The following is a 17799-nucleotide window of genomic DNA, read 5'->3' on the forward strand; positions in this document are numbered from 1 at the left end:
CGTCTCCCACACTATTAAGATCCGAAAAGCCATCTTATATGAGGCTCCTCTCACCATCTCACGCTGACAAAGCCTGGGTCTATCCGGAGATATCTTCGGTATATCCTGAGTGATAAAAGTGATGATCTTTCACTGATTCTGCAATACTTCGTGCACGATTTTGTTTTCAGCCACGAGTCAAGCGAATGCCAAGGCACGCATCTTTTTGTCCTGTTTTTATCCTGCAAATGAATTTATTTTACCAGACAGAAAGTCAGACAGATGCTTTTCCATCTCGCAGGGAAGGAGAAGCCTGAATTCCTCTGGAGATCTATACATTCCACCCTACTGTTTAGTATACAATTTAAGGAAGCTGTGTGATTGACCTGCCTTTATCTTCCCCGCAGTACCAAATGAAAACCACAGCCACAACTCTGTTACGATACTGCCCTGGAATGTTTTAATCATAGGTGCAGTCATGGAAACTCTTTCATACTGTAAGAAAACCTTAACATTTACTGTTGCTGGTCTCCAAGGACTCTCACGACTTTCCTTTATGAGTTCTGCATGTTGCACCTTCACTGGATAACACCAGCACATTCTATCCATTATTCATACAAAGAGCAAAAAGTTCATGTGCCTACAAGGCCTTTGAATTATTCGGGTTGGACACTTAAGCATCACACAACTGTTATTTTCTAATGTAAACCAGGCCCTTTTCTGCTATTTTTACTATAACTGGCAGACAACACTGACGACCTGCAGCACATTACATGAAAGGCTGTCGGGCAAGTTAAGCAGACAAATGTTTACTCTGTAAATTCACACCAATTTGGGGGTTCTGGTGAGAAACAATTACAATTGTATCTATTTGAATCTCATTGAAATACTCAAATACAAAATGTAAAAATGAGATCATTGTGGTTTCAGCTGTAATTGAATAATGCCTCAAAAAGTTGTGACTATTATATATAGCTTCAGTGATAAATGACCATGTCTATTGTGGTGCTTTTGGGTGTCCTTTATGTGTCATACAATGTTCACACTTTGACAGTTAGACAGGCATCTGGTGTTATAGATGTTCTCTGATTAGACTGAGGAGGTCGTGCTGAACAGGAGTGTAAATGGGTGAAACATGGAGCCAGAGGCCATGACACATTCCTCCTCAATATAAAATAACCCCAGGGACACACACACACACACACACACACACACACACACACACACACACACACACACACACACACACACACACACACACACACACACACACACACACACACACACACACACACACACACACACACACACAGAGGGCATAACCTTTGCCCTTTGCCCTGCAGCATGACACCTCAAAGACAGCCGGTCAGAATTGCACTCATGGGAAACAAGAATAGGGGCGACATGGTTTCTTTGCATGGGTGACGCTAAGAGTTTGTCCGCCCCATTCGTTTTTATATTAAGAGTTACATTTAAAGAATTATGCCATGCTTCAAAAAGTAAAACTGAATTTACTCAGACATAATTCTTTAATACTCTTCAATCCTGCTGCTATAAAAATACATCCTGAAAACACCAAGATGGCATCTGGACCCAACACTCCCACCTGCTACGCTTGTGAATGCAGGAGAAACAACACATACACATGTTAGATTAGATATTGGTAATAGGCTGGCACTACATACAAAAAATGAATTGCTGTTTCATTTCCTCAAAGTTGCAAGAGACTAAATTTGATGTAGCAAAAACCCAATGAAGATAATTTATGTCAGTAACACGCAGAGCGGCTATAACATTTCTTTATCAAAGTCAACCGCTTCTTCCTCAATTCTTTTGAGGATTCCAACAAAAATCACTAGTTTGCGGACGACAGCCTTTAAAACCATGTCGTAAGATATTTGTTGTTGTTCTAATAATTATGCTGACTCAATTAGTAAACGAGCATCTCTTTTTTTATCTGGAGCAATTTAGGATTGGAGGCATTTTGTTCACCTCCTGGTGAATGAATTATTGGCCTCATTAGAGCATCATTCTGCTGAGATGACTGGGATCAACATATACTCATACATATTACACAATGTACCATCAGTGTTTTGCACAGGCTACACAAACTGTATGTGTTTACATAAAGTGAATGCATATGCATGTGTCTATATACATGCGATATATACTTTAAATGCATATGGACATTCAAACTTTAAAATATCTATTAACTGCCATCACTATCTGCTCGAAAAGTCAGCATTGATACTGAACGTGCAAAGGCAAATTTGAGTTATATTCAACCTTATTATAATACCATCCTCTCAGCAGAACTCTGGGCTGATATTCCTGAGAAAAAAACCAGACGAGAGTCCACCAGATGCTCTCCTCTGCATCGTCAGATGTTTGCGAATTTATCTGCAAGCTAATGACGCGCCGTCATAATTCAGTCACTGCTCATTCACGCTACTGCAAAGAGCATGCTAGATTTACAACTTTGTGAGTGTGCATGTGTCGAAGAATAGCAGGGAGGGGAGGGGCGGTTGTACAGCTGGAGAGATCCCAAAGGTCTATGCAGCTCCACAGAAGCATGCCTGGGATTCCAGAGGTGTCACCAGGGGAGCATCTTTCGTGAGGAGCGATACAAACACACAGACATGCACACACACAAACATCAGTCGGTGTAGAGTGTGGAAAAGCTCCATGGGAGTTTGGCTAGCTGATCGGTAAAAATGTGGACAATGCTGGAGAGGGCTTGCCACCAACAGCCATAGTTAGGGAGGGCGTGGAGATGGGATGGGAGATATGGGACCGTTTAGAGACCACCCGCTACATATTTATCGCTTTATCACACTTTATCAGATGGACCACTGTGAAAACAATAAACAGAAAAAAAGGATTGAGAATGTGAGAAACTCCAAATTTGTCCCGTTCAATTCTCTTCTACTTTATTCGATTTGACCTCATTCTTGTCTTTTCTCCCTGGCCTCCACAATAACACCCTCTGCCCATCTGTGCAGCACTCGCCTGACCTGGCATACAGACAGGCACAAAGATATAATCTTGTCAATGTGATTTCAGTCGATTTAATACCTCATCACATAAGGGTGCATTCAACAAATGACTTTCACTGCCGTAATGCCACAACATAATCCACACTTGATAAGTAAATGCCCTCTGCGTTAAACCCATCTGGAAATAGCTGGAGTAACAAACCAGCCCAAACAGTCTTCAACATGATGAGATGATCATGGCTTTTGTATTTATTCTGTGACAACTTTCCCATCTTTTTCAACTATAGTATTAAAACAATGTTATCTTCACATAACAAGCCAATAAGAAGCAAAACCTACCCTGTTAGAAGTGGAAGAGCAAGAAATGACTTGTGCTCTGCACATTACGTCGTTACTCATGTGTTACACATGACTGAGGCACCTACCAAGGTCCAGCAGCCAGAACTTGCAGTTGTCAGAGGTTCCTCCCTGCGCTGAATCCATGGAGCAAAATGGGTTTAGAGACACGAGGGACTGAATTCCACGGGCCATGTCAGCCAAATATCAAGCCTCCAGATTCTGAATTGACAGTTTCCCTCACAGCATCTGCACAGGTATACGATGACTATTCCTATGCAGAACCTAAAATTGTTTTTTAAATAACTCGTAATTAGGAATACATTAAAACTAAATCTAAAGGAACTGCGTAGCTGAAATTCCAGAGAGAGAAAGTGTGAAGTCCAGAGTGAGGAAGGAAAAAGTCAAATGAAGCATTGGAGAGTAGGATGTTTTCTCTCTCTCTCTCTTTGTCTCTCCTTCCCTCCCTCTCCTAGAGTGGGCTGCTGTGAGGATATTTGGCAAGCCTCCACTGTGCCTCTCTGTCCCAAGGGGATGTCTGTAAACATGCAGCACATCTACCGTATTACCCTTTGTAGAAGCACCCACTCAGTTTGTGTGGGCGGGTGCATATTTTACAGGCATTAGGATGCATAGAAGTTGTGCAGTATGCTTGGAACAAATATAGACTTGGTTATGAAATCTGAGAGAAGTGAACAGCAAAGTGTTAAGTGTTTCATATTCAGTGGTTGGTTATGAATTTCAGATAATTTTTCTGAAAATCTGAATCTCCAATTGTTGTTTTTTTTGTAAGTATATATATCTTCAAATCTTAATTCTGTTTTCCTACATCTTCACTTCATCTGACACACTGTGCAGTCTAGATCAGCAACGCAGGCTAGATGCACAAAGACCTCCCAGTTTAACTGTGAATGTGTGTTTGTCTCCATGGGCTCTAATAAACACACTCTATCCTATAGGAACACGCACACACTCGCTCATACACTTCCCTGCTCCTAGCAGAGTCCTTTAATCAATAACACCGACATTACCTTGTTGGTACCTTTGTATTTATTTCATTACGAGAGGCACCGAGAGTCAACCTTCATGCATTGGTAAACAGGGGAATTCCAGTAATCAAACTGAAAATGTGATTCGAGTGCAAATGAAAGTGCTCGAAAGCCCGATTTAGCAGGAATGTGTAGCTTTGCACAACACAGGACTTGATGAAACACTTAGAAAACACACGCACGCACTGAGCACATACAGCGTTAACTACTGTTATTTCACACATCCTCTATTCAGAGCAGACAACCAGCTGCCAGCTATATGCTTTGCAGGCTAATCCTTCTGTATGTGAACCATTTCATTCTACCCTATTCTGTTAGTCCAGACATTGGCCCCCCAACAGTCAATTATTCCTGTGTGTGGGACACGGCAGGAAAAGGGGAGATGTCCCCGAGAACACTAATCCCTAGACGGTCTAGGGCCTAGACCGTCACCCTTCCACAATTTAGGACAAAGTGGCGTACATGGTTGGCCGGTAAATACAAAAAGCTGACAAAGTAGCAAAGACGTTTTTTGTCATCCTCGTCTTTCCCGTCCTCAGCAACAGCCTTTTTTAAGCACAGAGAGAGAAGAAGCTCCTTTCATCACTCCTACTGGCCACACAAACGCACAGATACAAACAGTGAGGGCTGGTTATAGGCACAAAAAAGGGACCAAAGAAAGACAGATAAAAACATGAGCCAAACAGCCATGGAAACAGTGGAGCTGCTGTCAAAAGTGTAAAATGAGCAGTTGGGAAATTCTACCCATCTTTCTCTGCCGTAAATCATTCAGCTAATTCCAAAGTTGTCAGTTTCTGTATGTACAATCCAGGCATCCTATCATTTTAAACACAAATCCAAACCTTTCACATACCGACTTCAAAGAGACTGCCAGCTACATATTTGTATTCTATACTATCATAGAAACAAGCAGTGCAGCTTCCACCATCCTCCCAGAATAAAGCGGGAAAGACACAAACAGAAACATCTGTCAAGACATAACGACAGCGGCTCATAACACCAACGTACCGAGTGTCAAAACTCAGGTCTGTGTGAAGAAAGCATTACAACCACCACAACAACACCTAGCAGCCATCTGAGCCAGCAACTGGGCCTTAGTCAGAGAACTGGAACCAAATACATGTTCAGGGGGTTTGTAGTTGCAGGTTGACTTCTAAAGACTGAAGGGAGTTCAGATGGGATGGAGTCAGAAAATACAGCCATCACGATCAAGCCTACACTGCAAAGCATCATTTTCATAAGAAAAAACATTTTTATATTTACATATAACCCTTTATCAATATTCAATGTTAGGGGACACTGTCAAATTAAACTTACATGTTATCTTGTTCTTCATTTTGTGATCCAAATTGTATCCTAGTCTGACGTATCCAAACACACACATTCGACGAGTGAATGTGTGTGTGTGTGTCTATGTATGCAGAACAATACCACCCGTACTAACAATAATCTGCTGCGTTGGTGATTATCAGGATATTAAGAATCTGGCAGGAACCATTCAACAATATTTTTATTATTGTAAACACAGCTGGTGTGATGTTCATATACACACACACATGCATACTGGAAAAGAACCTTGGGGACCACGTTACGGACTCCTCTTTAAACCCTTTGGGCGCGACAACAGATGCACAAGGCTGTTTCAGGGTTTACGTTTGTTACAATGGAGGGGCATGCTGCGGCCTGTTTCAGACAATATAAGGGGTTCTGACAGTAATCAGATCAGGCCGATGTTACAGTGCTTGGAATATAAAGGTTGAAATTATTTTCAGATAATTAAAAGAGAGCTGCTCCGGGCTTTCCACAGTTGCATAGCAACACTGAGAAATACATGCTTGTTTGGTGAGAAGTTAAGGTTCCACAGGTCACCAATGATGTGTTTGCAAACAAGAAATGCAGGAAGTCTGAGGAAGAGCCTGGTGCTCGAAACGTTACTGCAGATAAATCCTTAAACAGGAGCTATTTAGTGTGCAGATCCATCTGTTTTAATCCTGCTAAATATTTCTTTGATCCAGCACCCAACCCAAAACATTCTCATCCTACCTTTGTGGTTGAAGAGCCCCTCCATCTCCATGGAAGACCTGGAGTGAGCGATGCAGAGCATGGAGCAGGGTACGATGCCCTCCTGGGCTGGAGAGCGGTCTGTGGTCCTCACCAGGCACCAGTCCGGTTTATCGTGGAGTCGCTCCAGAACCTCCACGGTCTGGCCTCGCCGCACTGTCAGCTCCCCACTGCTGCCACCATTACTGGCCATGAAGTCATGGATCACCACTGTCAGCTCACAGCCACCGGACAGCTGAAATGGAAGAAAGATGTCTGTGAAAACCGATTTTGATGGTAATCTGTCAACAAATGCTGATATTTGGCCATTTCAGATCTGCTGTGCTGTGTTTTCTCTCGGTGCTCTTCCTTAAGTAAAGGGTCTGAAGGGTCTGAATACTTTGTCCACCGCTGTCATTCAGTGAAATGACTTCCGGCATCACAAAACGGATTGAATGGGCTCTCAAAACAAAAGGCGACATTTCCCCACACGACATCCTTTGATAACAGCGCAGGTCATTCGAGCTCGAGCACTACGAAACAAAACGCCGCTCTGACGGCCTGACTCTGAACACCCAACTGTCGATGAAATGAAAGGCAACATTAGATGGAGGTGGAACAACCTAGCAATTAGTCACTTTGCTCACTGGCTGTTCGCAAAGGTATTGACTGAAAATGCAGCTGCATGTTGCTGTTAGGGCTCCAATCTCTGTGCTAACAGCAAGGGTTCTGTGCTCACAAATGATAAGATATACAGCAACAGCACACCAGAGGGTTATTCTACAAATATGAATTACAAAAGCATGTACAAGTCTTAATTGTCTGGGACAAATTCAAATGAATTGGCATTATTGGACACAATAAATACATAAATACATAAATACCACAAATATCCAACCATGTGAAGCCATGTTGAGCTGTAAAACCTCACAATATTTAAATCATCTTGTGAGCATTTATATGAAATATGACTAAATGGCAGATGAGAAAAGTCTGATACATAAGTTATACTGTTCGTCATACGGTTAATAATAGCCACATACTGTACTAAAACAACATTCACACATTCCATGCTTTCAAAGGTCTGTTCCTTATTGCTCGTGTTGAAATGTATGCAGTGCTGAAAGTTCTTTATGCTCTTCATAACTGAAACAGATTGCATTGCTCCTTTCAAAGATATTCACAGCGTAAATGTCACAGTACTGGATATTAGCAGAGCACATTATTTGCAACCTACCCTTTGGTAGTGTGGTAAAGCCAGAGAGCTGAGGAGTTGAGAAACGGGACGTGAGATCCTGTCCTCCAGCCTCTCCATTGTTTTCCACTCCCTCATTACGAGAGAAGTCCCAAAAAAACAAAACAGAAACTCTACAGCAGTCCGCTAAACGTCCTAGATCTCAATGAGAAGTTGCTCACTGGGTAAGCATAAGCTGTCCGCAAAATAGGGCAACGTTTTATGGAGTATTTCCCCTGGGAAAGGAATATTTGACCAGATAATCACAATCCTGATGCATTATAACATCCCGAGGCCAGAAGAAAAGTTGATGCCATCCACTGTAACGGGCTCTTACAATCAGCCTATTGAAGCTTAAACGATTCCCTGGTGTGTGTCTCTTCCCCGGAGCAGTTAATCCATGCTTGTCTTTAAACAAGTGTTGCCACAATTTAGCTCACTAATGTCCGTCGATCTACAAAAAATTAGAAGAGAAAACTGGATATTTCTATGTTCGAAGCAAAGTGTTCGATCGATCGCTGTGAGGACTTAAAACCGTGCTCTCCTGTCTGGCATACAGACGAGCATCCTCTGTGAAGAGAGCGGGGGAGGCTGAAGCTGAAGCACACAAGTCACTCACTCAAGCAAAGACACACACACACACACACACACACACACACCACTGTCACTGCCTCTTGAATGAGAGGTCTCACAGAGAGTCCTCACAGAGAGCGACAGAGAGAAGCATTCAGAAGGTGTGATTGAGATGCAAAATGTATACTTGCATGTGTTATTGTGTGTTTTGAATTTTTAAGCTTCAGAGTATGCCCTTAACTAAACAATGACTATTTAATTCGTTTTGACACAAGTGGATTAAACCATAGCAATAGGGATAAACACACACATCAACAAACACACACACAGAGCTCTCAATTAAAATTTGGTTTTATGCTGAATGAAAGAACCACAGAGCTGAGCTTTGTGCAAACAGATCACGAAACAGATACAGTGAACAGTCTGAGGTCATTTACTTATTTTCCTGATCATGTATGAGGCCGAGCTGGGGGCAGTCCAAATCCAAGTGTGAAAATAATGACCTGATGTAAGAGTCCACAGCTACAGTTTATAATTAGTATGACATAAAAGTATGGAAATATTGTTCTATCTATGTATGCTGGTGTGTGTGTGTGTGTATGTGTGTGTGTGTGTGTTGGCTTTGCAGTTGCTCATACTGAGCGTAGGAGGACAAGCCTTCTGTGGTGCTATTACCAGATATAACCACAACCGACTGTCTCTCTCTCTCTCTCTCCCTTTCTCTCTCACACACACACACACACACACACACACACACACACACACACACACACACACACACACACACACACACACACACACACACACACACACACACACACACACACACACACACACACACACACACACACACACACACACCGCTTTAAATCCCTGTCAGATGGACTGTTTCTTCCTCCTCACACTTTCACAGGAAGCAACTTGTGGAAAGTTGCCTGCATCTGACCAGGTTGCAGCTTCCGATGTGTGATGGCATGACATGGACCGATAGTGAGTGACAGATTAGCTACATACTGACTGAATTAACAGAATGGTGCGGCATGTGCAGGGAAATTAAAAATGGCAAAAAATTGTCAATTTGATGTATCACTAAAGTGCTTCCTACTCCATTTTGAGGGTGAAGAATGCCTGGAGAGAGTGTGTGTAGTCAAACCTTATCACTGTCCAGTGTGTTCTGGGATGTACGTGAGGCGATGGAGATGGTATCCGGTTGGCTGCTGGCGTCTCCCTGGCTGTCCAGCTCCTCTCCGTCCCTGCAGGCAGACGACATCATCACAGTCATTATATCTTTACCATTATATTCATGCATTACTACATTTTTATAGATTTGTTACTGAAAATACTGATTATTGAGTTGATATTCTGTAAGAGGCTGGATTCTGAGATGTTATATATATATATATATATATATATATATATATATATATATATATATATATATATATATATATATATATATATATATATATATATATATGTATATATATATATATATACATATATATATATATATGTATATATATATATATATATGTACATATATATATATATATATATATATATATATATATATATATGTATATATATATTTATATATATATATATATATATATATATATATATATATATATATATATATATATATATATATATATATATATCCAGTATGGCTGCAACCGTTCATGCAAGCTGTGCCCAGCTGCAGTGTTTTAATTGTCTGTGTTGTAAAATTGATTGAAATAGTTTTTACTGTACATTCACTGGTGTATAATATTTCCAAATGTTTGTTGCATAAATAACTTTCCTGGAACACAATTGTATGATGGCTCACATCATTAACATTTAAACTCATGAAGAACATGAACAACGACTGAAGTGCAGAGCAGCACACTGCTAGCTTACCGTCTGCCTTTATGTTTCGCCGTGGTGGCTTTCGGGATGTGGATGGGCTCCTTCAGAGCTCCACGCAGGTGGACAGTTCGCTCCTGGATGACCTCCCTAATGTGTTTGATCCAGTCCTGCTTGTTCTCAATACTTGAAGCCTGGGACACAACACGTGATCGGGTCCGACAAAGGTTAGATTTACAGGTTCTAGTATGTGCAGGCGTTACGTCAGCAGTGTAGGCAGGTCTTTTCATCAGTTTTCATCAAAAAAAAAAATCACTTGGCCTGAATGAATTAGCTGTTGACCCATAACACGGTGTCAAGTTGAATTTATCAATTACATAGTTCTCCCTGATCCCACAAGTGCTTTGATCTTTGCAATCTTCTACTTGAGTCACACGTCATCATTCAGACTCATTGTGAAATGACGATAACTGCGTCTGATATGCTTCACTGAGGGTTTCCACAGAGAGGCGCTTATTGTCAGCCAAGTGTTTATTTACGTCACCGATCCAACGCAACACTGTATTTAGCGTATGACTACGGCCGTCTGTGTCTTCTCTTCCTCCCTCACTTAGCAACCAGCAGCATCAAGGCTGCAGTGGCAGCATGTTACATAAGGCATGATGATGATGATGATCGGAACTTGTGTAATAAGACAGATAGCTGCACAGCACATATTCACACGTCGTAGCACATACACTGGGATCCACACGCTGTTGTATTCCTCTCTGTCAGCGTCTACATCTACACACGGAGCCTGCATAAAACATTGCTTCTGACTCACTGCGTGAGAACTAGCAAGTTGCTTGTGAGTTTTGATTGTGACCCATCGACTGCTATGCTAATGTTTCTGTGTGATGAGTCAATGAGTCGCTCCACCCCCCCTACAGGGAGTGAACTTTCTTGGCTGAACAGAGGGGACTATGCAGGATTTAAAAAGGGCGGACTACAGACATGGAGTGACTCTTCTTTCTTTATGCATGAACAACTTGGCCTCTTCTGCAGAAGGGGAATCACATTGGGGGGGGGGGGTCTATTTTACACTTAGTGCATAGCTCCTTATGAAGCAAACATATTTTGGTCCTCAGTTCTAACTTGCTCAATGATATCAGATAATGTTGTAAAATATTAAAAGAAGAAAAAGCTGTTCATTCAAAGTGACATTGTTAATACAAATATGATTGCAGTGACCAAACATTGACCCTTTATCTTCACCAAAATCCACATCTTGACATACCTTGAGGACGATCTTGTTGTCTGAAGTCGGGGTTCTGCCCATCCACAGGGCAAACTTACAAGGATCTCCCTCCACATGTTCTGTCACTCCAAGCTCGGATGTCTAAGGGGATGAATAATATATCAGCAAATTTACATGATATATAAACAAAAACAACAGAGGACTTCCAGCTGACCCAACTCCCAAAAACCAACGATCAATCCTGAACCAATCCGGGTCTTAAGTTCACACTTTTGAGCTAGTCTCAGTCTTGCATTGGGTCAAGATTGAATTTCTTTCCATATTTATAGATTTGACGGACTGAACCTGATATGTCCCAAGGAAGAGAGTTACAGTACATCATAATTGATTTCTCCACTATCGTAATTGGTAGAAAAAAAGCAGAAACAATATCGTCGGATCAAACGGTACATTACTTACAAAGAGCTTGCTCTTGTACAGGTACTTGCTGCGCCCGTTGGAGTCTTTGACCTCTTTGCTGAAGACCAGGGACATCTCGAAGAGGAACAGGTGTCGGTCGCGACCCTTCCGGATCAGAGTCTTGGGATCCCACACCTGGAAGGACTCCTGAAGTATCAACTCTCCCTGGGAGTCTATGTTCCCATCAAACCCTGAGGTAGTGAAGAGAGAGGATGGAAACGCGCCATTTAGGGGTGTTTGCATGTGTGTACACACAGTATCTGCAAACATGTTTGTGGGTGGCAAATGGAGGGCAGTTGAATAAAGTTACCGCTGACGCAAAGCTGAGAAACGTGTGCTGAATGTGAGCGACAAGATCAGAACTGAAGGTTCATTTAATAGGACACATCACACCCTCAGAACACAGAGTTGTACAGGGGACTATCAACACTCAACACGTGTGTGTGGAAGTGTGTGTATACTTACCATCCAGCATAGAGAGGTGCATGGCATCATTGGCTCTCTTGGGGACACTGAGCATGACTTCAAGACCATCCTTTATCTCACCTTTACCCTCCTCACAGCATGTCAACAACTCCTACAAAACAGAGACAGGCGCATAGTGACGTTTAAATCAAGTAAAGAACACAATCATGATGGATTAATCATGGATTTTTTCTGCTGTACCTTGAGAAGGAGCTGGTATTTAGTGATTCTCTGGACCGGTTTGATCAGGTAAGAGGAGATGGAGTTGGCCAGGCGATGTCTCTGCTGGATTTCCTGCATATCAAACAGGGAAAACAGACACGTGTCTTACGTGAGCTACGGTCTTTATGATTCTAAAAGGAAGATCCTTCATCCTAACTCTAATCTCACGACTTATTATACACCACGCAACAATGGTAGTTACTTACATCAAAGTAGGGTCCAGCATGTTCCAGGATGAGCTGAGTGGAGTCGGGCTTGTTCTTACAGTAGTTCACATACATCTGGAACTTATCAGCCTAGGCAGGAGCAATGACACCAGTACTTTACTCACGACTTATCAAGAGTCTTGGATGCAAAACAACCACTTGTCCACCACAAAAGTGTCGTAGTCCACAGTTCTAGTGTACTGTGTATGTTCTGTTATTGAAACTTAATATGGACCTAGTCACATAGGAAACAGATGTTGATGAAAACAGAGCAAATGAACACTATGGTGGTACAATTTATCAATTGTGGCCGGGTAATGGCATAATAACAGGTGAGGAACACAAAGACAAACTGAAACATAAAAGTCCCAACTTGTAGATCTCTTACCCAAGTCACAAAACAATGGCCGACATCCTCTGGAAGTTGCTCATACTTCTCCAACTCCTTCAGGAAGATACTGTACAGAGACAGAACGATTTAAAGTCCGAACAAATCCTGCATACACACTACTTCTAAAGAAAGATTTTAACTTGGGATGTGCAATCTTAAAGCAAATCAACAGATGTTGAGGGTTAGGAGTAAAGAACATATCAGATCACAGCTTTACTGACTTGTGATGAAACTCGTAGAGATCCTGCATGTTCCCAAAGATAATGTGTTCCTTGTTGACAATACCAGGAGGAATCTCCTCCACACCGCTGGTCATCTCCCACAGGTACGTCTGCACACACACACACACACACACACACACACACACACACACACACACACACACACACACACACACACACACACACACACACACACACACACACACACACACACACACACACACACACACACACACACACACACACACACACACAGAAGAGCAGAGTTAATCAAATACCTAAAAAAACAGAACAACTCATTTGAAGTAAGAGCATTATATATTTCAATGAATCATTTATCAAATAATTAAGATCAGTAACTAACCAGTGAGAATTAATAACATGTGTGAATTTAAACCAAAAGAGTAAAAATAATAAAATCCAATAATAGTTACAGTTGACCAATAAAAAAAAAGTGAGACGCATTAGTTAAGAGAAAAAAAGAAAAAGTGTAAGTAATTGGAAAAGTCAAATGTAACCAATTTTAAAGGATGTGTTATAAGCAACTAACATAACGACGACAACATTTTAAAAATCACAGCTGGGGCAATGAAGATAACTAAATTTGACAACAGTCAATGTACTACTAATACTTACATCCATACACTCCCGCAGGTCTCTGACGTAGGTTTTCTCTGTTTGAATCAGCTCAGCCATTATAAACCTGAAAGGACATGAACATTGGGAGAGGAGGCACTGATGAACACCTTCAGGTGCTGAACTGTAGTTGACCAAATAGCAATAAAAACAACCTGTGGTGACGACTTGTATGTACATACAAAGAAGAAAGAATGAAAAGCATTTAAAACACAGATAAACATCACCATGCTTTACTGTTTCGACATTCTTTGTAACTGCTGTAGTACTGTTGCATTGTTGCTGTAAGTGGATGCATTATAACTCCCTTATGGCTCATGTATAGCTTGTTAACATATGCGCTGCAATTTACAGGCTGTTCGTAGTCTCCACGTCCTGTATGAAGTTTCCCCATAAACATTTGAAAACCAATTACCAAAAATATTCGATACAGCATCAGGAACACGAAAACATCTCGTGACAAATGCTCATAAGGAACATTGCTGCTCTTCCTCCTCTCACATGCACAATAACTTCCATCTCCATTTGTTCTCACACTTGATTGAATGCAAAGATTTCAGTGTATTCTCTGGGTAATTAAGACATTTACTTCCACTTTATCATTAACCCAAACGATTTGCAATGAAATCCTGGCTGCAGCTATAGAATGTAAATCAGACTCTAATAAATACGTGTTTTCATATGTTTGCTGAGAATGACTGAATTATTCATCCAGGCATTTTCCCAGGCCTGCGTAGGAGACCTGTGATGCTGCACATCAGGTGGCGATCAGGAGAGAGTGTGCCGGGGAAATGTCTTGCACTTGCACTTACTCTTTCCTTCGCGCTGACTTCCTCTTCTCCTCATTTAGCTCATGGGCAGCATCCCTCAACTTGACCTCTGACCCTGGGGCACTGGCTGGGATGATGTCCAGTTGGAGCTCTTTACTCTGAAAAGGAGACAGAGGCTTTTACGTGGCACATAACAAGCATGGTGGTCATTCACGAGTCAACACACCGATGTGTGACATATTTGCCTTCTCTTAGCACCAGTTCATTAAAATGAACTGCTGGGAGACGGAGTTCAAAAAGGGACATGAGGGAAATTTGACAGCCTCCAATATCTATCTACATCTGACCACCTGGTGCAAGCACCTACTGTTGAAACTACAATACAATGAAAGCCAGGGGTAGTATGTATGTTTAAATGAATCAGATAAAACATGATTTTATTTGAATCTCATACTGGAAAGGCTACGGGCCAAAGTTATATCCTTATTACTATAACCTGTGCGAGACATGGACTCCATCGACAGATTTATCGCTCTATGGTCTTTCATTACACAGCATCAAACAAGGTTTTAAGGATAAAGCATACAAATAGTGTTTGTCGAAACACATGAAGAAGAATATAACTGATATCTGTATTGTTCGCTGATTTGTATCGATGGTGTGTACTCACAGCCTTGTTGGAGTCGGAAGAAATGCCGAGGGCTGTTTCCAGGCAGGTTCGGTATTTGTCCATGCGGAGAGAGAAGTCCCTGTAGCGCTTGTCCACTGAGGACACCCATTTCTTTATCTCCAGGGCATGGGCGTGGCCCTTGTCACAAAACCCATCCGCCAGCTGGATCAACAGCTTTACCCGCTCTCTGGTTTGCTATCAATAGAGAGACATTTAGGGAGGGGATAGAGAGAAAAGAGAGGTGGCCGCAGGGAGCCAGTGCCGGTGGAGGAAAGGTAGATAAGAGAGGGGGAGAGAGAGAGAGTGAGAGAGAGAGAGAGTGAGGAATCAGTGCGTTGCTTGATGGACACAATAGCTTGTTCTCTAACACAATAACAGTGACACAGCGGTGAGGGATGGGGACAATGCATTGCCCTGGGAATGGGCCTCACGGAAGAGCGCAGGACTGTGAAAACAAAACGCACAACACAACGAGCACCGCAAAGGGCCCACGGATACACACACACACACACAGTTACCTGTCTTTAACACAGTAATGCATTCACCAAGTAAACACAAACACACACATATACCTTTGCTGTAATCTGGAAGTCTTCGTGCTCTTTCAGCAGCTCCTGTGTGTGGTGAATGCTGGAGCCCGTCGACGTGTGTGTGGACAGGTAAAACTCCCCAGTGTCATGGATCCACTCCAGGGCCTGAGGACACAGCCAATCACGAGTGAGTACATTTACACAGCAGGGATTTTAGTTTCATAATTGAATGCAGTCTCTACTCTTGAAACTCTTACAACAGTACATTTAAAGTCACGGGGTAGTTTGTATGCTTAAACGCACCATCGTCCCCTTCATCCTCTCTTACTGAGTCTGAACCAATCAGCCTTTGAAATGGATAGTGTTTTCAACTGAAGTTTACAGTTTACCTTTGTCCCCTGATCACATTCATAGTAATTCAGGATTACACAATGTGACATCCATGATTTTAGACTGAACAATATTCAAATGTAACCTATTCATACATTTCTAGAATTCAGTTTGCAAAGGTCCTACATCCTTTCCATTTGTTATCATACACTACATTACTGGGCCTGCAGGCACTGACCAGCAGAAGAAGAGCTGGTCAAGTCAAACTGTGAGACCAGAAAGTATTTGAGCCCCGGGGATAAAAGCTGGATCGCCCTAGAATAGCCATGTCCTAGAAACATCGATGATGTCATCTGATTTTATTGGCTAAGTGCATTGCCTGCGCTGTGCTATCCAAACACCACAAGATGGAGCAACGTGTCTGTGTTCCAACAGCCTGAGACTTGGCACAGAAGAACAGAGTTAAGAGCATTACTACCACAGAAGAGTTTCCTGCTGTCAAAGTAACGTTTCAATAAAACACTCCAAATGTCAGCTCAATCTGTGGAGTAAGAAGAGATGTTGGCGGCTACTGAACTCAATAAAATCCAAACCCTGTCCACCTCATAGGTCCTTTTATGTTTGGCTGATCTCAGACTTGTTTGCCTGAGAAACAGTGAGTGTTCTTGTGACATGACCTATCATCCTAGCTCAGATCTCTGTTCTTCCAAAAAACAGAAACAAAACTTAAAACAAAAAATAGCAGCGCTTGAAATGTTCAGTCCTGCCTGATGGGTGAAAATGAGTGTTTGGCAACGCTATGTAATAAACATAGTGTTTATATTTACTGGGGCGATATGATGATAGCTGTCTTGAGGGACTGTCGTTGTTGCAAATGTCTGTCAGCTTACATCATCTCAAGTGTATCTGAAATGGATCATGACTGACTCTGTTCAGGAATAGATTGAATGACACAATCTATCGATCTGCTCAGCCTTATCTCCGAATTGTGGGCATTTTTTTTGCAAATGCCCACATAAACATGCAGTACAGAAAACACACAATCATAGGGACACACCTGTTTGGCGCTGCGCTCAAACACTACATACTGCTGGCACTGGTCCAGCCTCCGCTTCCTCATGGTCCAGAAGTGAAGCACTCTGTTCTCTCTCTGCAGCAACTCATTCAAGATATCTGATGACACAAGCACAAGCACAACAGAAAAACGATTTATTCAAGATCTTTATTACAGCACATCAGCATGATACAGGACAAATATTGAACACCTGAATTTATAATTTTGTGAATAAATTAAGAAACTCTGGATAGAAAAAGTTAAATCAGCTAAGAACTTGATAAACACATTTGTAAACATAAGATGCGGAAAAGATAAAGGTGATTATTGACCCATCTACTTACTCTTGACCTGAGTCTCTGGAGCTTTGACATGGGACAACATGCCAGGCATGTTGACACTGTTCCTGTGCAGGTACTTCAAGAAGACATCAGCATTACGTCTGGCTAACGTGCAGGCCTGGACGTGTGCAGAAAGACAACGGCTGTCACTTACAGGGTCAATAATAATAACAACCTTCTGTATAACAAAAGCTTTAGAATCACACAAAAAA

General features: G+C 41.9%; 1 protein-coding gene across 1 annotated transcript in view; it reads right to left on the reverse strand.

Annotated features, from left to right (window-relative positions):
- The window catches only part of triob (trio Rho guanine nucleotide exchange factor b), a gene marked incomplete at its 5' end in the record, with an annotated part of 89994 nt that overhangs the window by 14718 nt on the left and 57477 nt on the right, over positions 1–17799 (reverse strand). Inside the window, 16 exons of the mRNA XM_079274934.1 lie at positions 6404–6656; positions 9361–9460; positions 10110–10249; positions 11332–11433; positions 11752–11942; positions 12217–12328; positions 12418–12510; positions 12645–12734; positions 13033–13102; positions 13257–13366; positions 13893–13959; positions 14705–14811; positions 15333–15527; positions 15905–16027; positions 17250–17365; positions 17591–17705. Coding sequence (XP_079131060.1) covers positions 6404–6656; positions 9361–9460; positions 10110–10249; positions 11332–11433; positions 11752–11942; positions 12217–12328; positions 12418–12510; positions 12645–12734; positions 13033–13102; positions 13257–13366; positions 13893–13959; positions 14705–14811; positions 15333–15527; positions 15905–16027; positions 17250–17365; positions 17591–17705 — 1984 coding nt within the window. The remainder of the gene's footprint in view (positions 1–6403; positions 6657–9360; positions 9461–10109; positions 10250–11331; positions 11434–11751; positions 11943–12216; positions 12329–12417; positions 12511–12644; positions 12735–13032; positions 13103–13256; positions 13367–13892; positions 13960–14704; positions 14812–15332; positions 15528–15904; positions 16028–17249; positions 17366–17590; positions 17706–17799) is intronic.

The sequence above is a fragment of the Melanostigma gelatinosum genome (assembly GCF_949748355.1).
Source record: "Melanostigma gelatinosum genome assembly, chromosome: 9".
In the NCBI taxonomy this organism is placed as follows: domain Eukaryota; kingdom Metazoa; phylum Chordata; class Actinopteri; order Perciformes; family Zoarcidae; genus Melanostigma; species Melanostigma gelatinosum.